The sequence below is a fragment of the Centrocercus urophasianus genome, unplaced genomic scaffold, assembly GCF_019232065.1.
Source record: "Centrocercus urophasianus isolate 14NV4802_14NV808 unplaced genomic scaffold, USGS_Curo_1.0 seq_7, whole genome shotgun sequence".
Taxonomy (NCBI): Eukaryota; Metazoa; Chordata; class Aves; order Galliformes; family Phasianidae; genus Centrocercus; species Centrocercus urophasianus.
The window spans coordinates 1367595-1394039 of record NW_024885310.1 but is presented as its reverse complement, the minus strand read 5'-3'; the positions used below and the strand labels follow the sequence as shown (position 1 = coordinate 1394039).

General features: G+C 39.8%; 1 protein-coding gene across 1 annotated transcript in view; it reads right to left on the bottom strand.

Moving 5' to 3' along the window:
- The window catches only part of NELL1 (neural EGFL like 1), a 266056-nt gene that overhangs the window by 222507 nt on the left and 17104 nt on the right, over nt 1-26445 (bottom strand). The window contains exons 3-4 of the mRNA XM_042837211.1: nt 18477-18647; nt 1359-1455 (exon numbers count right to left, since the gene is read on the bottom strand). Coding sequence (XP_042693145.1) covers nt 1359-1455; nt 18477-18647 — 268 coding nt within the window. The remainder of the gene's footprint in view (nt 1-1358; nt 1456-18476; nt 18648-26445) is intronic.

Here is a 26445-nt window from a genome sequence, read left to right as displayed (position 1 = left end):
ATGAACTCCAGGTTCAGAGCAACTCTTCGACCATAATTTAACTTGAAAGAAAAGTTAGCTTTTATCTCTGTTTCACAATTACAATTATTATTTGCTACAACAATCCTACCCTAAATAATTTTAGCATAAAAATAAAATTCCTAGCTTCTCAAGAGGTTGAGGCTTTGAGGCAAGGTCCTCAAAAATGCAGCAACTCGTAGAATTATCTTACGAATTGACTGCTTCAAAGTGAACCGAGTGGGCAGTAAATCACCTTGGCAACAAATCCATGCCAATATCAAGGATATACGGATTGGCCTATCAATACACCATATAGGCTCTTTTACTGATAGATAGTCCATGGCTTGTTAACCAAAACCTGAAGAAATATTGTCAGTTTTTCTGTAGATTGCTTCTGGTGGAGGAGGGTTTTTTTTGTTGGTTGGTTCTGCAATTGAAAATCAATCAAAATCATACAGGATCACCAAAAGCAAAAAAAAAAAAAAAAAAAAAAAAAAAAAAACTAAATGAAATATATAGGAGAGAACTTTTCAAGCCTTTGGTCGTTTATCTTTCCTTCACAAATTTTTATTTCACATGGATGTACTGGCATATTCAATGACAGTATCTTGGGAAGACTTATAAATGGTAAGACCATCCTGCCAGCTAGTCAGCCTTACAAGTAGCCTGGGCTTGGAGCTCCAAAAGGACAAAGAAGCTTCTAAACAAAACCCAGCCACCCATTACTCACTCTGCTGAGACATGACGTGCTTGTCTGAGAAAAATACAGAGAAATGAAGTTATTCCAGAAACAGAAAATCTACTGTTTTGCAGCAAGGCACAGGCACTGCACAAAAACAACGAGTATCTGACAAAGACTGCAGGAGCACGGCCTAGGAGATCTCCTCTAATCTGGAAGCCAATGCTGGAAAAGGCAACAAAGAACAGACACCCTCAAGCATCATGTGAGGATACTCTGCTAATAAAGTCATGGAGATACAAGTCTCCAAAAGGGATTAAGACTGGACAGGAGCCTACAGCTCAGCCTTTGCTTTGGAAAATTTTGAAGATTAAAGCCATCGTCTCTGATGCTGTCAACAGCCTCATTATGAACACAGGAGTGGCAAGGCAAGGCACAGTGGGTGGGTGAAACCCCAAGTAAGGAACCAAACCACAATATACTCAGCATTTCAGCCAGTAGCTACAGTATTCTACCTTACACAAACAGATTCTTCTGTGTAGGACCTGTCCCAAATCCCAGGCCCATGGTTTCAACTGAAATTCATACAAATCACATGAAGGAGTGTAAGATAACTAATCAAAAATATTTCATTGCCTACCTAGTTTCCTACTTCATGCACTATTTCATATCTGCTTACCTTAAAGAAACCATGTTTCCTGTTCCTCTGTCCAAGCCATAAATTACTTTCAGGTATCAGATTTGTTTCTGGGGGATCAATGATGCGTTCATAAATCCTGCAGAGGGAAAGCATTACCATTACTCAAATACTATTTTAACTCAGAAAAATTCCTACTCAAATTCAGACAGCAACAAAAAGTATGAAGCAGAACAAGAACTAAACCCGCCATTAAACACAATGTTTATCACTGACAGTTTTGCAGTTGCATAATAATCTTAAAAGCAACAATTAAATGACTCAAGAAAATTGCAGTTTCCCTTGTGCAACTGTGCAGTGCTAAACTGAAGAAGCACAATGCCAGAACCCGCTCAGCTAGGGAAAACAAAATGGGAAACCACCCTACCCTTAGTAGTCTACTTCAAACTCAGCTACAAGTCCTGAGGAAGAACAGCTGACATAAACAAGATCCAACCAGAGAAATAACATCTCAGTATTTTCACACAGTCTCGAATTTTGAATGAACTTTGCAAAGGCCATTTGTTCCACCTCATACTCCCATAGCCTTTTAGGCTTTATGACTATTTTATCCATCCTTGTGCCTGGACTTGCCAATTTATCCACTTCTCCAGTTTACAGCTGCTCCAGAACTCATTTGGCTTGCATACATATTCTCCATGTGTTCTGCCTCTGTTACACAGCCAGTTTGCTCACACCAATGGCACAGGTCTGATAAAGAACAGAAATTTCTTCTATTTGCTCAAGCTATACAGACTGCAAAAACTTGCACATGAACGCAGTAATCTCTGTCTCAAATTCCTAAAATCAAATCATGGTTAAGTTGCTGTAATAATGCGTTTTGAAATTCAAGAAGCATCTGGAGTTTTAAAAAGACTTCATTTTTTTTTTGTTTGTTTATTTTTAAGAAATCTGTAAAGGAGTTTACTTCATACCTTCTTCAGCAAGTCAGACCACTACAATGATGATATCATTGCACTGGGTTACGAAAAATTCAAGATCAAAGATATTACAGACTAGAATCTCACGTTACCGTGTTCCACAGGTGGGCATCACAAACTTACTGCTTCAGAACAAAACCAGCACATTTAGTAAGGATTACTGAAAGATGACATATTTCCACTACTGTCCAGTTCAAAGTGGTGCATGCTGCTCTGTTATCATACCAACATGACAGCCAGTAGAAAAACTCCAAATGTGCCAAGTCCCACGACGTACTTACGCCTTTGAAGGAGTGATTCGCATTTTTTCTTTAAAACTACAGTTTTAGACTGAATGTAAAAAATGAACAAAAATGAATACCAAGAAAAAAAATGCAAGGCATTCAACACAACCCATTACATAACAGTTTTCCCATTTAGTGTCCAAGCTTTTCTAGCTCAGGCTCACCTAGAATAATCATTAGTTTTTGTGTTGTGTACTGCCATGCTGTCAGAAAATTTATACATCTGCAGGGACCTAAAATGACTTTCCAGCATGAAAGAACTTCAAGAAAGCTCTACAAAGTTAAGTGCAAAGAGTCATATATGCTGAGTTTGCTAATCCTGAAAAGAAAATGACTTAGTAGAAAGAACCACTACCACTGCTAGGAACAAAACAGTTACATGAAAACTGTTAGCACGAGTCAGATGATGCATTCTAATAGTCACCATTTTATTGCTCAAGTTTATTATAATTACAATCAATTCTAATTCATCACATTCCATCAACATGATACATTCAAAGCTCCAGAAATTTATGCCTCTACTAGTTAATTACTTGTTACTATCTCCAAAATATTACTACGCCGAGTTGTTTTGTTGTTTGAACAGGTAAAACAAGATGGTATTCTTTTAAAGAGCTTTAAGAATTACAGGCATCTGACATGCGCTATCTTTATCAATATTTTAAAGTGTAAGCAGAACCCTTCCGCCATGCCTCATGTAAAATTGAAGATCTACTCAAATGCTGTAAAATACTGAACAAGGAACAAAGAATTGAGGTTCTCAAGAAAGCCAGTCGCCGAATTACATTACTTCAATGGGAATTTCTCTTAAGTATAACATCCTTTAATTTGTGGATATTCAAGAATGTTTTACTTTCATTTACTCAGACAAGTTATAGGTTACAGTGTAACTACATTCAAGAACAGAATCATAGAGGTTGGAAAAGGCCTCCAAGATCACTTAACCCAACTCTGCACCCACCACCAATATTGTCCACTTACACCATGCCCCTGAGTACCACATTTACCCTTTCCCTATGCACCTCCAGAGTCAGTGACTGAACTTTTGTCATGGCAGCCTGCTCCAGTTCCTCACCACTCTCTAAGAAGAAATTCTTCCTAATATCAAATCTGAACTTTCCCTGACACAACTTAAGGCCATCACGCCACATCTTCCGGCTGTTACATGGGAGAAGAAGCCAATCCCCACCTTGCCACAGCCCTGTATCAGGCAGATGAGCTTCCTCTTCTCCAGACTAAACCCAGTTACCTCAGCTGCTTCCCATTAGACTTGTGCTCCAGACCCTTCACAGCTTCAATACGCTTCTCTGGACACGCTCCAGGGCCTCACTGCATTTCCTGTAGCGAGGAGCCCAACACTCAACACAGCACTCAAGCTGTGGCCTCACTGGAGCCAAGTTCAGGGGGTAGGGATGATCAGATACTTCCTGCTGGCTGCCCTATTGCTGATGCAAGCCAGGATGCCATTGGCCTTCTTGGCTACCTGGGCACACTGCTGGCTCACATTTAGCCAAGCGTCAATCAACACTCCCAGGGCCTTTTCCTCCATGCAGCTTTCCACCCACTTTGCCCCAAATCTGAAGCGATGCATGGGGTTGATGTGACCAAAGTGCAGGACCCTACATCTGTCTGTTACTGTATAAAAAATAACTAATCTCTATGGATATGCCCGTTAAGTAAGTTGGGATTCAAAAGAAGGCATAAGAAGTAGGTTGGTACTTACTTTCCCAGGTGAAAAGATATCCTGGATCATGCTATTTGGTTCATGAGCAAAGTGAATGTACTTTACTGTTGCTTGCTGTTAAACATCAGCAAGCATGCAGACATGCTACTGTAATACTCCTCATACTCTCGGCAAAGGAAAAGGTCAAAAACTACACATGAATTTATAAGAATAGCAAAAAATCTGTAGCAGGCTACAAAAAGTAAAAACAACCACCCACACATTTGCAGGGAACAGTGTTTCATCCAGACATGTAGATTACCCACGTGCATACACCTCTTCCAAGCCTCTGAATAGCTACTGATTATTCAGTTTATTTTCTACACTGAGGAAAAACCTGTAGAGCATAAACATTTTGTAACCCATCTCAAAGTGAAGTGACAGAAGTTACTACCTAGAGTTGAAATTCTATTATTACCATTGTCTGTTAAACATGAAAAAGCCTTTGCTCTACTCCTCCTCTTTCCTGCATTGACTTCCTTGTGCAAGGAAGCATGCTTCAGACTGATAACCTGCTGAATAGCAAAAGGCTTTTTTGTTTGTTTTGGGTTGCTGTGGGGTTTTTTGCGGTTTTTTGTTTTGTTTTTTGCTTGTTTACAGCTACAATGATACATTACGCTTTTGCTTCATTCACATCTCCTTACTTGATTCTTCTGGGCTGAGGTGTGTCTTCTTCCACAGCTTTATCCACATTTGACTTTACTTTGTGTTTGGCATGAGTAGCTAAGCTGTATCTACTACACTTCCATCTTTATGAAGTACTGCTCTAGAGCTCCTCGGAGATTACTTTCTGATACATTTTGCTTTGATACCCAAGCAGTGTACAGTATACTTTGCAAGAATAAGAACGTTTCGAAAGAAAACTCCAGGGAACAGTGGTCTTTGAAACTGCTGAAGACTGAATAGCTCCTCTAGCACTAGCAGACCTAGTCTCCAAGTTCTTCTCCATGCATCAGACTTGCAGATTTATGACTACTGCATTCACGTTCCATGAGAAAGCTTGATTTGCACCTAATTTACACCAACATACTTCAAAGGAGCTAAACCATAAACCTGGAATAATACAACAGTGAACCAATTCTTTCTTGAAATACACTCACTAACCACTCTGTTTAGCTAAATCAGTCAGTAAGAAAAAGATCTGCTAATTCAGGAAGAGCTAGGATGCTCTTGCAGTGTTTTTGTTTTTATTTTTTAGGTCTTTTGTTTTAACCTATGTATCTGCCTTCTCTGCACTCACTGATTTGTGAAGTACTCTTGCTTAGAAGTGACTCTTAGAAAGGAACACATTTTTCAAGGACACGCTCAAAAGAGGCACCTGTGACATAATGAATACAGTAATACGGCAAATCTTTAAAAGAATCAGGGGATTCTTTTGGAATGAGTGAAAGGAGTCATTTCTAAAACGTCCACACGCAAAACTGCAAGCATACACTTTTCTCTGCATAGAGGAAGGCTGTCTCTAGAAATCCACCTCTGCTGGACAAGGAGATAGCTCCCTTACACATAATCCACTTTAAAATTATTTTTACCATCCTATTAATGTGCCAGTAGAACAGGGAAATCTTGTTTCCCTTATTTTACATGTGCACAAACTGGAAGGTAGGAAGAGTAACACTTTAACCAACATAGTTTCGTATGTGAAACTTCACATGAAAAAGTTACCATGGAAGTGGACCTACTGTCCAGGTATTAAAGCAGATCTTCTTCATGCATATGATATTTGCCATGCCAGTAGCAGTTAAAAATAGCTGAAATATTTAGTAGAACAAAAAAAGAATTTGTGACAAGCAAGCCAACACGGACTGATCAGGAAATGCAACTGCTTCAAATTTGGCAGTAGCCTATAACTGCAGAAATTACTTTAAAGGCAGCACGCCATATCATTCCAAATTCTTTCAGGCCTAAAGTACAAGTAGGTTACTAAAATATAAATACATGTTCTCATATTTACAGGCTAGTTTCAAACCAGAGACTTATTAGTAGTATAACCAGGAAACTAAGAGCTGCCGTCTAATGTTGCTGTGGCTGAAGTATGGTGGGAAGCTCATTCCTCAGTCCTTTCTCTTTATTAATCAAAGAACAGGCTTATATGATCTGACTGCCACACTTACTCTCATGAAGCTATAACTTTGCACATAGCAGCCAGGTGTTGAATTCATCATATCCAATTTTAAATGTCTCAAAACTTTACACCTACAGAGAAGCTAGTCCTCATGTCTCTTCGTTAACAAAAGAAACTAAAATGTTTCTAGGATACGATTCATCTTACTGTAAATTAATCACTCCTCAGGCCCTTCCAGCGACAGCACAGGAACACTTTCTGACATTAACGTGAGTCATCTAAACAGATTTTTGCAATTCAAAACCTGATCCTCAAAGCTCATGTTCTCTTGCAATCATTCCTTACCTTACATATGCTTGTATTCTCAGATCCCTTAAAAATAAAGGATATGGATAAGTCATACAAAGTAATGCAATGTTATAGCACCCTAAATTTCTCTTAATTAAAAAATAAGTAAATAAAAGTAAACCGGGAGAGGGGGAAGTTCTTCCCATGTTTTACACTAGATTTTCCCCTGATCTATTTCAGAGGAATGCTGACCTCCTTGACCATCGGTACAATCTCCACGTGAGGCTGCAAACAGCTCAGTGCATCCAAAATCGCTAGCATCAGGCCTCGTAACACAGTCCATTGCATGGGCCATTTGTCCAACATGTTTCTGGATCCCAGCTACACAAACTGTTGATTTTGTCAGTCTCTAGCTTTAAGATACCTCCTGGTATTTGTCTTAGAGTCTATTCTTCTGAAGGGATTAAGAAATGATCTTGAAAAGAAATACGAAGATATCGTATGACTCTGCTTCAACCCATTTTCTAAATACTTTCCAATGCAAATGTATCAACACTAACATTTTTTTTAATAGTGTTCACAACTAGGATACGCTATTTGACAGGCATTCAGTTCTAGAGCAACTTCAACTAAATTATTCATTTCATTTCCAACATTCTGCATCAGAAAAATAACCTTTCTGATAGAAATTCTGATTTCTTAAGTTATCTCATCTGTCACAGGACAAGAGTTCACAACCACTGGAAATAGGAAAACAATATAGATTAAAATTTCAGGTTTTGAGGGAAGCTCTTGGTGATTAAATTTTGAATATACAATAGTAACTACAAACTATTTAATCAAAAGTATCTGTTCAACTCCCAGGAGAAAAAAAAAAAAAAACAGCTATTCAGTAAGTGTATGTGTCAGGTAAAGACTCAATCAAGTTAGCATGTTTAGTTAAATTCTTTTCAAATTCTGTCAACCAAATGATTTCACTGATTTTCCAGAATGATCACCAAGATAAGGTGAACATAATCTACTTCGCAGCTTAATTATTTCAACCCTAAAATCTAAATTCAGAACTACAAAGCACCTCTAACTAAACCTCTCCTAGCATCCTCTTTTTCATTCAAGAGATGCAAATTAAATTTTAAGATCATGCAGCAACAGGAGGAAATGAAACAAACAAGGAAAAATGGCTAGAAGAGCACAATTCATTGTCTGGTTTGGGGACTTTCCACACAAAACTTCACAGAGATGTTTTCCATCCATGTGAGGCTTTTTTTTTTTTTTTTTTTAAACAGAAAATAATAGAAATATAAGATGACCAGGCTGCTTAGGCTTTTCAGTTTCCTACAAAACTATAACAAAACCACTGCTGACTTACAGCAGTGTTGCTGGGGCACTGGACTAAAAACAATCATTGTTATTGATTCTAAGAGAACCAGACCCAGTAAATAATGCAGCATCAGCCCCACAAAGGGCAGAAAGCCATCTTTCTCAGAACACTACAGGGTGTCTTTTACCTGGAAATCTCAGGGTGCCTTCAAACACCTTTACAAACAAGATCAATATAATTAACTTTGATTTGAAATGAACAAAAAAATAAAGTTTCCTGATAAGATCCTCCAGAATCCCTCAATAGGAGGTTAACACCCTGTCTACAAGGCTGCAGTGCTTACCTGTCTTGATACAGCACTCCTGAAAGTACGAGAAACTCAGAAAGCAGCCAGTCAGATGTACAATATCAAAAGTGTGCCAGTACCTGCAACATATAAGTAAAAAGACCCTACACTGAGACTGCAAGGACCTGCATTCCCCACAAGTTCACTCTAGTCAGAAATAGCAAGTCAGCCATTTGATCTGAGCCTTCTAGAGTTGTGGGAGAAAAAACATAAAAGGACAAAATACAAGGCCAACTACTCCACACGATGTATCCAGAGCACTTTGCACTATTCACATTTCTTGTTTTTTTTCCCTTGTGATAAAATTACAAGGTTCTCAGCACAAAACCAACTGGGCTCAATACCCAAATGGTTAGTGCACATTAACATTCTGACAATCTTTTTCTTTTTGTACTTTTTTCTTAAAGTCTATCTTGAGCTGTTACTTCTGAGGTAAACATCCTGTGGCTTTGATCCTGGCTGTGACCATAAGATTCACATGTAACTTGCAGGTAGCTGAAGCAAAAAGATAAGCACACTTGTCACTTTTTCTGGTGAAGATGTCAGCTTTTACCATATTCAGCCTGTTTTGCCACAGCAGAGCTAAAAGCAGTGTCTGAGTCAAAAAAATACCTTGAGTGGAGGAGATATTGCACATACTTTTCTTAAAATCAAGGCCAGTTCTTACATGTGAATTTACTTATCTTCAGACATCTCAATACATCTCAATAGCTCAAATGCAACTTTTCAAACAAGTTCTCCAACTTGCCAAAGATGTTTTGGCTGTCATTTTACCACTTGCAAGTAACCACTGCTGAGTGCTAGAGCATAAAACATGCAGTATGAGGGGTTTATATGATAAAGTGACATAGATACAAGATTTAAAAAAAACTCTATTAAAGTACCCATTAAATAGTAAATAACTGAATCTATCTTGCATCAGAAAGCAATAGGTAGAAACATTCATCATCATGGCACAAAGCATCTCTGGTACTTAAGATTTTGCAGCAATAGTAACCCTTAAACAACAGTCTATTAGAACAAAGAAGTAAAACCATGGTTACGTGGTTTATCTCCTGTTACTGTAGTTTTCCGTGCTCCTTCACGTTCCTGTGATCCGCTCAGGGCTCACGCTGTCCTCGCTGTGGCCCAGCCATCTCACCACACAGACACCAATATGGTGTGAGGTAAAAGGCATTTACTGAAACAGTAGCTTATGTACCCTTGTGTATCATCTGTGCCCACAAGCCAATGTCATGACTTACGTATCAGAACAGGGGAGATCCTAACACGTCACATCTCGAAATCGTATTTACACCTACTCCTGACGCGTAACATTATGATTCTTCCTAAGTGCCTACGACAACAATCTCCATTTCGTAATGAAGTGTTAAGATTACTGTTAGTGTTCTACATAAAACATTTGTTAAGTGAGAACTGGCAGTGCAGAAACTTGGCTTCCATTACACCTACCTGTATTATGTAGGGACAAGCTGGTCCCTGGCCCAAGATCCACAGCACACGGGTCTTCACAACTGGCAGTTTACTGCCTAGAAAAAACCCTTCTTCACAAAGCCTATGGAACATCCCGTTTTCTGTTTCAAGGCTACTCTAAACCTCAAAGTCATTTCGCCTAGTGCAATAAGACAGATGTGACTGTGAGAAGACTCAGGTTCTCGACTCCAAGTCCTTTCTGCACAGCTACAAAACACAAATTCAAAAATAAACCAACCACAAGCAACCTTCCTGCTAAACAGCTTCTTTTCCCCCTCCAAAAAAAAAAAGAAATCATCTGCTGAAAAGTTAATTACCTTAGAGTATCTTGTCACAGGATCATCTCACCAAGGCGTACATGTGATCACTAAATGATTTGTGTGCAGTCAAATAATCTCATCCAGATTCCACAGCTAATTTCCATTAACGACTGAAGGTAGCTATGGGTTGAGGACCATGAGTTTTATTTAGTTACAAACACCCTACCTGTGCTTCCTCGCTCCCACCAGAGCCCTGTCATCAGTTGTCTCAACACTACACAACAGCCCATGGCTCTCTCCCCAGAGCTGCCAGTGCTCCCCATTAACGGCTGTTCCAGTAACCTGGCACAAGGATGATTCATTTCACATCCCCCAGTTCTCGCTGAAGGTTCATCAGATAACCCTCATCTGTTTTCCCACTGATTTTGAACTGCCCATTTTATCCTCAGTGGTTTGCTCTCTCATAATAACTAATTGGGCATGACTGAGAAAATGTATGAAGCATACAGTAAACATAGAACAAGCCATTATATTGGTTCTAAAATTAAGTTTTGATGGAAACCCCCAGGCCAACAGGCAAAAGCACTACCCAGGGACAGCATTCAAGTTTGAAGCTCATTTCTTTCAGCATCTGACAAGCTCCAGAGGTGAAAGTGTGGCTCAGTAATGAGATTTTGCACTGCAGACTTCAGTGGGGCCAGAATTTCACCCTGGAGACAGTCTACAGCACATCCTTCAGTCAAGTTTAAGGTAAGTGGCTGGTGTGACACACGAGGAGTCAGCTAGGGCTGAGGAAGTTCTTTCAGTTGCATTAGTTGGCATAGTGATTTGCTTTGATTCTTACCATGCTGAAGTGAATGCTGCTAGAATTGCAGCACAATTATGTAATGCAGCTTCCATTGATTCCTTCATTAGTGACTGATCTCACAGGTACAAAAACACAATCATAAAACTAGAAATAGCATAACCTTACTGTTATGCTGAATACTGCTCCTTCACAGTATCATTGTACTGGTGCTACCAATTGTAATGGTTCTTCACGTGATTAAAAACTAGACACTGTAGCCAATATCTACTGCATTATTAAAAAACACAGCTCACTAAACACTTGTCCATGAAAAATTTGAGTACTTCCTGAGCTCCCAGACAAACTTCACTACCTGAAATGTGATACAGGACTGCCTTTGCTATTCCCTCTGCCTTTTTCCAAAGCAGTTCTCACCCCACAGGCACTCGTCCCCACATGCTCAGTATTGGGCTCACTTGCACCCTGGCACTCAATGGGACCATTCAAAGATATCAGGAGTGGACAGATATCTCCCACATACAGCAAGTCTGCAAATATGCCAAGAGGCTCTGCAAGACACATGAAGCGAGAGAGGACAACATATCATCACTGCAGCAAGAACCTTATTGCCATGGCCATGCAAACCCCAAACCTTGACACCTTGCACTTCTGAGCACCTGTCAGCTCTCCACACACAGGAAACAAATGCAATCATTCCTAAACCACTAACTGCTTTCAGGGTTGGCAGTTTGCTTGGACACCAAGCAGTGAAACGATAGGTAACAACAAATGATTCAAGCAGCCTCCGCATATTTCTGCAATAGCCTGCAGATTCCGGATGAGTTTAGATATCCAAGAATTACTTTTTCAGAATTATCCCCGTTTAAAACTGTCAAAGAAAGGTTTCCCAATAACCAGAGCACTTCAGACAACTCTAGGCTGGTTTCACAGACTCGAGCAGCCTTGCTCTTTCCTCGGTCACTCTCATACCCCACAGTGCTCAGGAGATTTTACATTATTTGGAAAGACTCTGGACTATTTGCCGTATGGAGACTCAGATTTCAAGTCAGCTCCTGAGTAGTTCAGAAGGTTCTCCTCTGCAGTCTGGCACAGGTCCAATGCTTTCCATAAAAGTAAATGCTAAAATTATACTACCATTTTTCAATTCAGCTCCAGTATTACCCTCTGTGACTTCCAGTTCCGAATCAGACTTCAGCTAACCATTCCTCAAAGGAGAGTTCCTTTATGTTGTGGATCTCTGCTGGTCTGCCAGGTTGGTGCAAGATAATTGTTTTTACAATCTGAAAGGAAGAACCCAAACTATCTGCTTCACGTAGCTGATTCTCCAGTTATGACCATCTCCCTTCTATCCATGTGACCTCATTAGCAATCCAGCAAATGAAAAGAAAAACTTACCAAGCAACAGGAGACTTCTCCTGAAAAAGATCCACAGAAACTCATCTCCACATACATTTCAAATTATGCGTGCTACATTTTTCAGGGTCTGCTCTTGTAAGTAATCATCCCAATTTAAGTGATTACTGCTTAAGTGATTAAGTAATAAATACTTTAAAAAATACAGGACAAACATAACAGAAATCTGAGAATAGGATAATACAGCTGTTCACATACTTTATGAAACGACAAATTCAACTGAAACTTACCAGTCTTGGTTTAATGCTATTTCCTCTACCACTCTCCATCCCCTCTGACCAGGAGCTACACAGCCTCCCTGCTGCAGCACTGCTCTATGCCAGGCAGCCAGCTGCTGACCTTGCTGGTACTGCCTGTAAGCAGTTACTTTCTTCTACACATGGGCAAAGGCAGCCAGGCACAGCTACAGATTATGATTACCTGTTTTCTATAGTACTTTTTCAGCACTTGCATAAATACCTACAACCTTCTCCCCATACTATCAATGCAGTAGACTAAAGAAAAATTTAACTAGTTCATCTATGGTTAAACTAAGAAGTTTTCTACATAGACTAGATTAAGACATGCCATCAGTCACATCCATACTATCATTCTGCTGATGCTGAGTATCCAATGAAACGCCCCAGCTATTAAGAAAAAAATTAAGAGAAAATAAATATTTTATTGAGTCCAACTGAATGCATACTAGTATTTCCTTGCAGCTTAAGTACATTACCTCTAACAATACAGGATGGACAGCAGCTGACATGAAGAGCCTGCTGGAGACCTCTCTTATGCTAAAGAGTTATTGCTTTTCTGTCAACCAGAAGGAACAATCAGTAGGTGAAAACTTCCAACCCAGAGTATCACACATGAGAAGTTGGGTGCACCTGCAATGCACAATTACAGCACTCTGCATAAGCAACCAGCTCTGTGACAATTTTTGCTACAGATTTAAGAATGGAGACACAGTCTGGGACAGCAGAAGTTTTCAACACCTAGCTCCGTAACACTACCAGCATGCCATCTGCTCTTCTGAGGGGAAAGTGTTTCAAAAGTAAAGCAACGAATCTCTCTTCAAAAGGCCTCCTTAATTTTCAGTAATTTATTGTTTTAATCCATAGGCGTCCAACACGCAGCTGGCTCAGGCTGCATTGAATGAAAAAGAATGGCCTTGGGCTGCATACAGGTTGCTCTAAAAGAAATGCCTCCTATTTATTTCCATGGAAACTACAACTGATGCCATGAGCACAGCAGCACTGTTTGATAGAGCACATTTCTAACACATCAGTCTCATTCAATGGGTACAATTGTTAGTGAGGTCTCAAAGTTTCATCAGAGATGTTTGATGAAATTTTATTTTTTCTATGCCTCATCCTTGACAATAATTGTTCACAAGTGTGCATACTGCCAAAAAGCAATGATATGAATACAGTGTGGCTGTGAGCCAAGAGATATTTCTCTCTGCTAAGACAGTGCTTATGAAAATCGGGTAGAGACACAACCAGACTTTTGAGTTGAATATCTGATTGCAACTCTATACATTCTATTTAAAAACCCGCAGGTCATGATTGAAAATGGAATTAAAAATATACAAAAAAATGTAATCTTGAAACCTGTTCTCAAATTTCATATCATAATGGAAAGCACTGCTGCATATTTTTTTTTTCCCATTCACAAGTCTGTGTTTAGCCAGTGTACCAAAACGCATACAGTTTCTTTACCTAACTTGAGGCAGCACTGCACTGCACCCTCCTCCTGGCTCTGGCTGCAGCTCAGCTAGGGTTAATACTCCAACAGTGCTTAGTCATTGCTCAGTGACAGCACTGCACAAGGGGCTGCCACGTTGAGAGCTGTGCCAGGCAACGTCCAGCCAATGGGCTGCAGGTTGGACATGCCTGTTTTAATCAAAATCACTGAGTTTGGTTAAGAGAAGTTGAAATCTTCAGGCTGGCAGCTGGAAAATCTTATTTATGAGGATTCAGGGGTACTGGATTCCATTTATTTATTTTTCCAATTAATAAGGTCTTGATGCTCATGTATATTTTATTCCTTAGTGCTCTGTTCTAAAAGAGGAAATGTAGAAGATGCCAACCACATGTATTTCAAATGAAAACTACTTTAGCTTTATCCAATTTCATAATCATTTTCTTGTACTTCACCAACCTCCCCCATCAAACAGCTTAGAGTATACATCAAAACCATGGGCTGGATTCATAACAGAAAAGACACTAACATCTATTGGAAAGCATTAATTTTCACAGAAAATTGCCTTTTACACCTGCACAGAAAATCTCCCTTTTACACCTGCAGACAGAGCTGAAAGAAAAGAGCCCCGATACTCCGCACAGGTGAGTACCTTTGCAGCAGCATGGCTGATGAGAAATAAAAGAACCAAAATAAAAAGCAAGCAGCCTTCAGCTTACCTCCCCAGAGCAATTAAATACATTGAAAAATATAAACTCAGAAGTGCCGTCTTTATTGACAGCTTAAGGAACAAGCATTTTAATACAGTTACTACCACCTGTTCAAACTGCAGCCCCCGTGCTGCTACTTCAGTCACTGGTGACATTACAGACTCTGTACACCTAAAACTAATTCTCAAACTGAAAGCAAATGGCAGCTATTACAGGCACTGACAACCTCCTGGGGTTGAAAATCTCCTGACAACACAGCCATGCACTGCAGGATCCTTTACCTCTGCTCTCCAAAGAGAACAAATCTGGGAAGGTGCCTGGCAGAGCCTATTTCATTACAGAGTAACTCTTTAGGGCCAATTTATTTAATGATCTTCTGACAGTCACTCTAGGTTAGCCTACATGGTCATCAGAAAGGCAACCCCGACAATCTCCTTTTCCCTACAGTAGGAGAGGTACAGATTCTAAGCATAACTAATGTCTTAAAACAAGATTTGTATGCCACTAGTGGATTCAGCACTGGGGATGGAAGGAGCTGAACAGCACTCTAATTTCCATGCTGTTTTCACATAGGCTTTACTTGTGCAGCAGCTGGACATCCATAACAAATATAGTCTTCTCATTCTTCTCAACTTTCTGAACCTAATCAAAACATTCCAAATCCAGTGACATTGACAAGTTTTTACCCTGGACTTTCAGGTAGCTTCCTGTGTGCCATCAGCTCCAAGCTCTAGCACCAAACTCAGCAACAGCTCTCACTCTGCTTTCACAAAGTAACACCAGAAGGATGAGACACAGTAGGAACTGATTTCAAAAGATCACTATTGTACTTGCACCCAAAAATACAATCCTTCCATACTTACGCTTTCCCACCATCTCACATACACATCATTACAGTAGCAGCAATTATACTGTTTTAAAGATCACCCTTAAAGGCACTGAAGGCTTCAGGTAGCTTTCCCTAACCCTGCCAGGTCTGAAGAAACAGAAGTCAGCTTTGAGTTGAAGCCAAAAGGCAATCGAGTACCAAATGGCAAAGACATTTAACAAATCAGATTGAGGTGGGTGGTAAGGCAGTGAAAAAACACAAGTAGATCTAACTATCTGTTTACAACTCAAAAGTTCATTGCCCAATGCTTTCTTATTATCTGCAGCTTTTAGAGGCCAGAGGCTACATTCCAGTATCAAAGCAAATCCTGTAGCAAAAGTTTTGGGAGTCTGGATATTTCTCCCAATGCAAATAGTTTCTCAAAGCAATCTCGCGTACAGGCTGAGTTTAAAAGCATCACATTCTCATATCACTCTTCAAATACGGTCTACAGTGTTCCAGTTGCCAAAAAGGAGTAATGCTCCTATGCAAATTTACACAAATTTGAAAGTCTATAAAGTCGCAACTTCCTTGAAGAAATTCAGTAGTAATCCAAGCGGTGAATTTTCTTCATTTTTTTCTTTCTCTTAAAAAATAAACAAACAAGAGACGGAGCAGAAACAAACACAGCACAGAACTCTTCCTCTAGACAGATACTCTTCAACCTAACTTCTTGTTATGGCGAATTCCATAATAAAGAGTGCATCTCTGCAGGATGTGGAACAGGTGATGCAATTGTATTTTCCTTCCCTGTGACTTTCAATTAAGTCTGCCAAAACATCAATTCTCATTAGGTATCCTGAACTTTGCCAAGAGCCAATGAAACCACCGCAGCCTAAAATGGTGACATTTACACATGAAGTCTACAGTCTGTAACACTGGACTCTGTACACACATTAAGCTCCAGCTTTCCTGACTCATAAGAAAGCTTCAGGGTTTTGGTAGAGCTCAGAATTACCCCTCACTGACTTGCCCTTCTATAGGCCAAGCAGACCATTTTCATATCTTCTGACCTTACTGTAGTGTCAGCCAGAAATGCTGGTGTGAAGACGAAAAAGATGTGGATTCATGAGACCAAAGATGCAGGAGGTTAAATATAAAGCGAACTACAACACCAACATGCACAAAGGTCTCTAATTAACTGAGCTGAGACATCACAGCTGAGTCAGAAACCCCCCTCTTGTTTAATTTAAACTTCTACTATTATCTGCCCTCAAGTCAAGATTTCAAAAACTATTCCTATCACGTTATTCAGGAGTTGTTATAAACAAGCACAAACGCGTAGCCAAACGGCATTTAGGTACGGATCTGTGCTGGGAGTAGCCTAGAGGACACTCATAAATGCATGAGGCCTGCTTAAGGCTACCTAGCAGAAATATCTATACACATTTATCTCCTCATGTAACACCATACCTTATTCCATAATCTTATTTACCTACTGCTGTCTGTTACTGTAAAAGAAAATCAACCACGATTCTATGCAGCTCTCATGTCCATGGATAGAATTCTGTACAAGACAGGCTTTTTGCATTGTCTTCCTTCCATGTAGTATTCAAGAAGGCAGACAGCAATAAAAAAAAAATATATGATGGTCTACCATAACACCACTTGCTATTCATAAAAAAAAAAAAAAAAAAAAGACATTGGACATGATGAGTAATCTGTCCCAAAACCCATTATGCCAAGAAACAAAAGTACGCTGTGGTAAGCCAAGAAATAATAACAGATGAACAAATAAATGTTAGATAAGTAAATCAAAAGACTGAAATGAAGACAATCATTTCATGCCTAAATGAAATTAAACCTGTTTTAAAAGCACATAATTGCTTTTAGGGTCCAAACAAAAGGATTTAATAAGCAAGCTTGCTTGAGATGAAGTTTTTACTGTCAATAATTAATGCAGTTGCAAAAAAGGGTTGCAGCTTTCTTCTAAATCAGTGCCTTACAGTTACTTAAGTGAATAGTAAAGCTTTTCCAGATGTTCCAGTGAGCCCTTACTCCCACAATAGTCCCATAACTTTTTTCTGCCCACCTAAATGGAACAAGGACTTTAGAAACAAATATCAGCTGTCACTTTGTCCATTCAAGTCACAATTTCAAAACCCATGTGCTGGACAGATATTCTCACAGAAGGCAAAAAAACATTTCAATACTTATTCCAGCACTAGAATAGCACTGACTGAAAGTAACGGTTTGTTTTCCTCATTCCTAAAGACTATTTCAAAGGTCCCCATTTTAAGGTTTTTTTCGTTTCCTCATCGATCACTAAGTTAGCAATGGCCGGTCTTCAACACGTGAGGTCATACCCCAGCGGACAAGATTCTGCAGCAGAGAGATTCTAGGTTTGTGGCTTTTTTAGTCCTTGAAATCCCGGCAATCTGCCTTACTGCAGCCTTCACAACTTCTACAGCAAACAAGTGAAATGTCGGACAGAAACACTCCTCAGAAAATAAACAGCATCCAGTTCTGCGCATGCAAAAAGGAGCTTTCACATTTCTCAGAAGTTCCCAAGTGAAGCAGTGGGTGGAAATCAAAATAAAACGTACATTGCTTATATGAAAGGAAATTAAAAAGCCTCTGACACATCTCTCTGTTCAGGTTTCCAGGTACGCTGAGTGAAGCGGTTCACAACAGAACAGACTGTACACTCAGCTATCACACTTAAATGCAATCGCAGTCAAACATAACATCAGCAAGTGTCTAAACTACAGAAGTGCATTTAATACTCCCCAGTCAGCAATCAACAACTTCCATATTAGTTCATAATTAACAATGTATTGTTTCAGCTTAATGCTTTGTTTTCCTTTTCTGATTTTATTGCAGTTTGCTGTGCTTTCAAAATTAAGGGCTTTCTTTAAACGCCTTTTGCAATGTTATTCTTGGGCAGTAAGCAGACAGCATTTTTAAAGAAATAAAACAGAGTGTATTTTCTTACCTGTTGCAGTCCACATGGAGCAGAAGGTGGGATGCACTAAGAGACACTGCAATCCTGTGCCACTGTCCATCTGCCAGGCGGTACGGGAACACCTCTGTTCTTGACTTCCCATTAAACCTGTAGTGATATCTAATCTCATCCCGTAAGCCACTGCTCTCCAGTTCAAAATAGCTGCATTTAAAACATGAAGAAGAATCAGTTTCGTTTTTGGTCTATTCATTGCTTCCGTCACTTTCTTCTTAACTCACAGAATTCCTTAAGCAAACACAACATGGAAGGTCACCATTTGAGGATGTTACTCATCATAAATCATTTTCTAAAAAGAGGTAGAGAGGCAAGTAGTACACATTCAGCACGTTACAAAAATAGCAATGCCATTGACACAAAAACAGCTCACATTCAAAACCATTTGATTGTCCTAGAAACTGAAGTCCTCTTGTTATCCATAGAATAGGCTCTAGAACAAGAAAATGATCCTTATTCTACTCACCAGGATATTTTCTATAAATGCACGTTTCGTAGGCAATGCCAAAATAAAGGACCAGGTGCATCATCACCAACAAACAAACAATAAGCCGTTAAGATAAGAAAGCTCCAGGTAATCACTGAATTTGTATTCACTATTTGGAAATCTAGTTTAAAAATTGTTTACTTTCAGGACTCCCCTACATGCAATTATGCTTTATTCATTTTCTCAGTTTTATTTTTACAGCTGTAACTGTTCAGCTTTACAAGGGAACAAAGCCTCCTGGCTAGATTATGTGTCTCAACATCTGGCATAAGCAATCAAAGCTTTCACAGAGTTGTCACAAGAGAATAGTCTTTGGGCAGTGCTGCCTTGTTAACAAAGTAAAGCTACTAATTGACGTCACACTGGCAGGAAGAGCCAGATCATCTTCTAGGGTGAATTTAGCCCTTACCACTGGCAACGCATTGGCAGCATAAGTTATTAAACCCAGTCTTAGACCTCAGATCACATGGAGTATTTACAGCACATGAAATCAAGTTACTCTCTTTCTCTTGTAAAATGATGGCCCGCTTATAGAATGGTGACACAGGCCTCTTTTTAAAGTAAAAACTCCATTTAAGAACAGATGTTAGGTTTTATAGCTAGTCCTTACGCCAGCCTGTCTCTGCAATGTCACATTCTCCCAGCTGGGCAATACCAACGTCAACACTGCAGCTGAAAGATGGATGCTGATTTGGAGTATTAAAACAGAACAAAACAACCAACCAATCAGACAATAATAAAGTTTGTTTCCATAAAGCAAAATGAAAAATCCAAGATAAAAGAATAAATACATAGCTACTAATTTTCATTTTCACTCAAGCCTTTCACCTAGCTCGACTGTGCACAGACCTCATCAGCTGGTGTGGACAAGTATGGACAAGGTGTATGTAAGAATTATTCTTACCAATGAAGCAGAGGCAACTCAAAACCAAGTTCCTCCCCAAAAACTCAATTTTCCAGATTTTATGTTATAAGATAAAACAAGAGACAGAGACAGGCAGCAGATCACAATAGACTGAGAAGGGGAACAGCAAGACAATGCTTGACAAAAATGAACTCCATCCCTCCTTCATACTGACAGTGTCTTGCAGTTCAGACAGATAAGATTTCTTCCACATAGAACACACGCATTATCAGGTCACCTGAAACAAATAAACAAGGGCAAAGCAGATAGAGGCAAAACTAAAATTAAATGAAAGCAGAAATACATAATACTGCCTGGTTTTATACATATAAAACCCGGAGGAGGGCAAAGGAACAGGGCTTCTCAAACAGAAGAGCAGAATCTTGATTAACTACCATCACCATCCCCTTTAAATACCTTAACTGTCATAAGAAATCTGGGGAGGAAGTTTTTCTTATTTTAATTATTGGTAAAAACAGTCAACATACAGAAGACACTGGAAAGTACTAGAGCAAGTACCATCAGTGAACTGGAAGGTTTCATAATTGCCATCTTTTGTCAAAGCTCAATAGGAAGTCATTAAAGAAACTTTCACTCTTGTTCAGATAAGGAGCAGAGAGGAAGAAAAATATATCAAAAAAATACCAAGGAAAGGAAAGAAGAGTAACGCATCTTTCTCAAGCACAAAGTATTTATATAAATATATTTACATGGTTGATCATAGAAGAGCCTGAGAGCAAGGCCAACTGCATCCCAGGCTGCATCAGAAGAGGGGTGGCAGCAAGGAGAAAGGCGACTGTCCCCCTCTACTGCCCTTGCAAGGCCTCATCTGCAATATTGTGTCCAGGAAGGAAATAAAGCTTACAGGAAGGATGTAAAGCTGCTGGAATTGGTCCAGAGGAGGGTCACAAAGATGATCAAAGTGCTGGTGTACCTCTCCTATGAAGAAGGGTTGAGGAAAGTTGGACTTGCTTAGCTTGCAGAAGACAAGGCTCTGGGGAGCCCTCATTGCATTACTCATTTCAGTACTTACAAAGGAGCTTACAAGCAGGAGAGGGACCTTTTCCACAGTCTGATAGTGACAGGACAAGGGGAAAGGCTTTGAACTAAAAGAGGGGAAATTTAGATTTCGGGAAGAAATTCTTTACTCAGAAGATGGTGAGAGAACAGAACAGGCTGTCTGAAGAAACTGTAGAAGCCCATCCCTGCAAGCACTCAAGATCAAGTTGAATGGGGCCTGGGAAGCCCGATTTAGAGGTTGGCAGCCCTGCTCATAGCAGAGGGTTGGAGCTGAATGATTTTCAAGGCCCGTTCCAGCCTAAGCCACACATGATTGTAGGACATGCTACTGCTGTGGGAAGCACATCACTTCCTGCAGTCAATCTTCACAACACCATGTAGCTATGGAGCTAATCACTTATTACACAATGTTTTGTTTGGTATTGAAAAATGCAACATTCCAGCTCCAGGAATGGCAGTCAGATATCGCACTTACATCTATGCCATATTATTTGAACAGCATAGGGAATTGCAAAGCAACACAGCTTCCATCTGATAAGCTTTAGCTTCAACTGTTACTTCTGAACTAAAAACAGCTGGTCGTCTGTTCCCTGACTTATTTTATAAAAAGCAGAAGTGATTTGTTAAAACTTACTGCAATAGACAATGCTAACTATATATGTATACCTGCTGCACTGCCAAGTGCCACAGGACTGTCCACAGGACATTTTACCTCTTCTGTTACTGGAAAAGAGGATGACAGCAGCCAAATTCTGCACCTACTTTTCACCACCCTTCAACAAGTGCAAATCAGAAGCCGTTACACTCAAACATCAGCAAACAGCAGTCAACAGAAACCCAACACTGGAAAATGGTTGAGTTAAGCCCAACTGGTTAAGCCCAGCTCATATCTCTGGAATTGAAATACAGCACAGCAGTTTAAACCATCACATCTGCATGGATTTTTAAGTTTTTCCAAGATGTACAATTGAGAGATCTTGTCTCAATAAGCACATAGACAGAGCTATGTTCACTGCTCAGAATGCACAGTTGTCTCCTCTCAACCAGAATGCAGTTCATTTGCTACCAAGAAAGCAACTTGCAGACATCTTTTCTTTCCTCCTCCAACTAGACTCTAGAGGAAAGCTTCTTCAAAAGCAACTCACCTTAGAGTTCACATGCCATTGCACAAGTTTTCGTCTACTGTAAATTTACAGGTAAACAAGGGGAGAAAATTAACAGAAGCTTCCATGCAAGAGGAAAGAAAATCAACTGGTCCAACACACATCTTTTTATACATTCTTCCCAACATTTTAAGGAAGAGGAGAAAACACAGGAACAGAACAAGCCAAGGTTCCTTAAAGTATTACAGCACCTGGTAAAAATGAGCCGGCTTTGCACACTTGTACTGCCTGAATAAATGCATCAACAGCAAGTGTGAACTTTCAATCTTGTCATGAGATCCGTATCAGTAGCCCAAGGGAGATTGCTGAGTATTACAACCAGCTCTGCTGCTGCATAACAGCTGCATGAAGTCTGACTGGAATGGGTCTCAGATACATTTGTCAGCTCATTGCTACAGTTAGCCCCCTGCTGCCCTCCTCATCACTTTTTCCCAGATATGTCAGAGACGCCTATTTGTCAACTTGTTAGCACAAAGTGATGCTTTCTTGTTTTATTTCCCAATGAGTGGCATTGTTTGTTTTTTTTTTTTTGTCTTTTAAAACAGACAAGATCATTTTGACAGATTAAGTTCTCAGAACATGTGTATTAAGAAAGCACGCTGTTCACAGAACATAAATACAAAGCATTATATGACCTCGGTTGAATATTCCACTGCTAGAATTTCCATATTTGCTAAGCATACAAGCTACCACTGACTTCTTTTACCCAGATACAGAATTCAAATGTTTTTGGTTTTTTTTATACACGTGACAGCAGTCCCTCTCATTCAAATCTCAATTTATAAAAGAGAGAAAAGCAAAAAAAAAAGTGTTTCTAAATTTAGATTTTTTTTCTCTGCACAAAGAACTTGGGTGATTTTAAGGTCATGGAATGTGCTTTACAGATGGATTACAATATTCCACAATCAACATAAGATGCTTTACAACTCTTTTTGACAACTTTTGCAACCCATATCTACCTCCCATAAGGGTACAGTTATGAGAGGATAATGACCAGTTTACTGATGTTTACTCCTTTTTGTCTCATTTTTATCACATCATAACAAAGATTTACCTGCATATCTGACAGCTCATTTCACTTCCAGATAGGAAGAAAAAGGTTCAGGTTCCTGAAAGCATACTGTAAGTACACGAGCCACAACCTCTGGAGCAGCTCTAGGATAAATGTTCTTATGAACATCTTCAGTGTGCGTACAGTACTTTCTGTTCTCATCTTGATGATGCTAACACCTATTATGAGACACTAAAACACTGCATAGTGAAGACAGGGCACCACCTGGCAAGGACAGCCCTGATTAAGGGCTTTGATAAGAGCTCCAAAAACTAAGGCATATCTACATTTTGCACTTCATTCAAGAAATCATCCCCTTTATCACATCCAAACATAAATAAAGCAGAGTAACCATTTTGACTGTACAACTTCAGATCCCGAATCAAGTGCCAAAGTCCCACAGCCTCTTTCAACAAGCAGCATCAGTACTTACAGCAGATGTTTGTAGAGCTACTGAACAGATGTCCCAGGACAAGGCAGCAGGCACACATAGCATCCCTGTGAACGTGTACAAACTTACGGCTGCCATCTAGTCAAAACACTCACACATCTGCTCAACTTTGTATGGGTTAAGGTCACAAAAATCAAACAAGTTCAAGACTAGAATCACTGTTCACCAAGCACAAGCTGCAGAGACACTGCAACACCAGATCTCTCAACTAGTGAAAAAATAATTGCCATAGTAAGAATCGGACTTGTTCAGTGAGGTTGTTGAGCAGAAGATTCTGGACAGTTGACTGCCTGGTCGAGGCACTTGTTGTTTTTGTTTTTACATAGCAAAACTAATTCAAGGAAAGTTCTATGACCACTGGATGTTATTAACTAGAAAATCAGAAAGCTTCTTCACCACTTTGTCCCTTTGCACATGTTTACAGATGCAGACTTTTCATTCAACAGCATCATGCCAAGAAGAATATAAGAACATTTAAGGATGTTAATGAAAAAACTTCAGAAACATTCCTGGATGTATTCAGAAACAACAGCCAAGGCACCCAAGTCCATTACCATGCCAACTGCAGGACTTTCAATCTGCACAGATTCTGTGACAAATCACAGATCATTACGCTTTCAGCCTAATGCTGTTCCTTGCTGTTGACTGAGCACATTGTTGTTCTGGTTCTGCCAACTGGTTCAGCCTGGACAACAGCAGAAAAGAAACTGAGACCGTGTTCCAATGCTCTCTGGATGGAAAGTAAGTCACGCAGTGAGAATACATAGGGAACACTATGCTAAATTCTGCAGCTGAGTTAGTAGGTCTGCACCCATAACCATCACCACAGTCAATGAAACCATATGGAACAAAAGGGACACCTCTGAAACAAGAGAGGCTCCCGACTTCAAAACAAAGTAAACACTCACCTTGCAGTTGTTACCAGAGTTCTGTAAGGATGCAAAACTAGAATAAGTTACAACTGTCAAGTTAAATGTCTCAGCTGCTTCCACAGGTGCTATGCTTGTATCCCTAGTTATGAGAAAGTGACAGGATAAAGATCCCAAGTTCTGAAACACTGTCAGGCACTAGATTTTGAAGAAATGCTCTTACACACTCAAATGTGCAGATCCAGCTCTCTGCCACACGAACATACTTACAAACCACACAGAGCTACTTTTTGCAGCTAGTTTAAATATGGACAGATTGAGAGGCTGCACAACAAAACCATATACAGCAAATCTTCACTTATGTGGCATTAAAGACTTACTGCTGTTGCAGAGATTACATACTGATATCAAAGGCTCTGAGCAAAATCAGACTGACATCTGGTTGCACAAAAGGTTCAGTGAATAGAAGAAGGATCATCTGTAACACTGAACGTATCTTGCTGAAAAAAAAAAAAAATCAGATTAGCTTTCTACGAAAGCAAATGCAAAAGATGAATCCCAAACGTTTCACTCTCTGATAATCTACAACTCTAATGTATTACTCCTATACAAACAAATTTCAGTGTGCTGTTGGCTACCCATGCATAATCCCTTCAAACACCTTTCACTTCAAATAAAAGGAACAAAACCTAGGCAATTAACATCTTTCTTTTTTCTGTTCTGATGACTCCCGAGGACAGTGCCTATCTAAGCCTGTATCAGCCAACCTTGAAACACTTAGCAATTGTATGGGAACTGTTGAGTCACAGCCTGAACCTCTGATTGAGCACCTGAGGCAAGCACTGGGTCAGCCCTGGGAACACTGATGAAGACAATTCAGCTGTGTGACCAGAAGGGGTGGAACCTGGCTGCACCTCTCAGACCCCATTTAAGTGCTGACTGCCACTGAGGAAGGATCTCTGCCTGGAGATTGCTCCCTTTGGAGTTTTTCTGCAAGTCTAGGACACAGGTGAGCATTTTCATTTATTTTTTGATTATCCCTTCTCACTGTGATAATCCCTCTAGTTACACGACCTGTAAAATACCAGTCTAACCATGCCACTCTGCTAATTGTATATTTGTTGACTGTACAAAATAATCACACATAAGTGGCATCTTCTATGATAAAGATTTACCTTCTGTTCTACAGATCTTCCATGAGATAACTGGGTATGCAAGCTGCAAGGCTCTAAAGCACTTATGATGCTCAAAGTATGCATTTGTGTACCTGCAACAAGGCAAAGATCATCCAAATACAAATTTACTCTCTTCCTTGATCATATAAGGAAAAAAAAAACTACTCTACCATCTGCCTGCTGGCTAATATAGCTTGAGTCAGAACTGGTACAAAGCAGCTACTTATTTTCATGGTCATGTGTTGTAATGGCTGAGCTTACTATGTTTCTGTTTCCATTTCATATGTCTAAACATGCCTTCATTGTAGATGCTACCCACCTGTCAAAAAAAAAGAAAAAGACATGCAGCCTCCCTGTGCATAGGGAACCTAGAAGAGAGTCCATTATTTGAAGAAAGGTGATGACACAGCCTTTCAGATGCTTCCTCTAAAATGCACACAGCTGCAATAACTGGGACTTCTGCCAGACCAAGCTTCTGCAAGAAGCCAATCTACCCAGCCCAGTTAATGGGACAAATTTTGATTATATCCCCTTACAAAAAGCAGGTGCTGATCTTCCAGAAAGGGATAAATGCAGCTTAGCACTACCTTTCCTGAAAGGGCTAGTCTCATTCTGCTGTATGCCCATTCCAACCTTATCCTTTGCATCTGACAGCCTTTTGGTTGCAACAAGCCATTCAACCTGAGGAACTAATCTGATAGAAATGTAACCTGAAAAAAAAGGGGGGAAAAAAAAAAGGAATCATTTATTCACATATCACCACCACTCCAAAACTGAATCATCCTGCACTCATACAATTGCTGTATCTATTGCAAGAACACAATC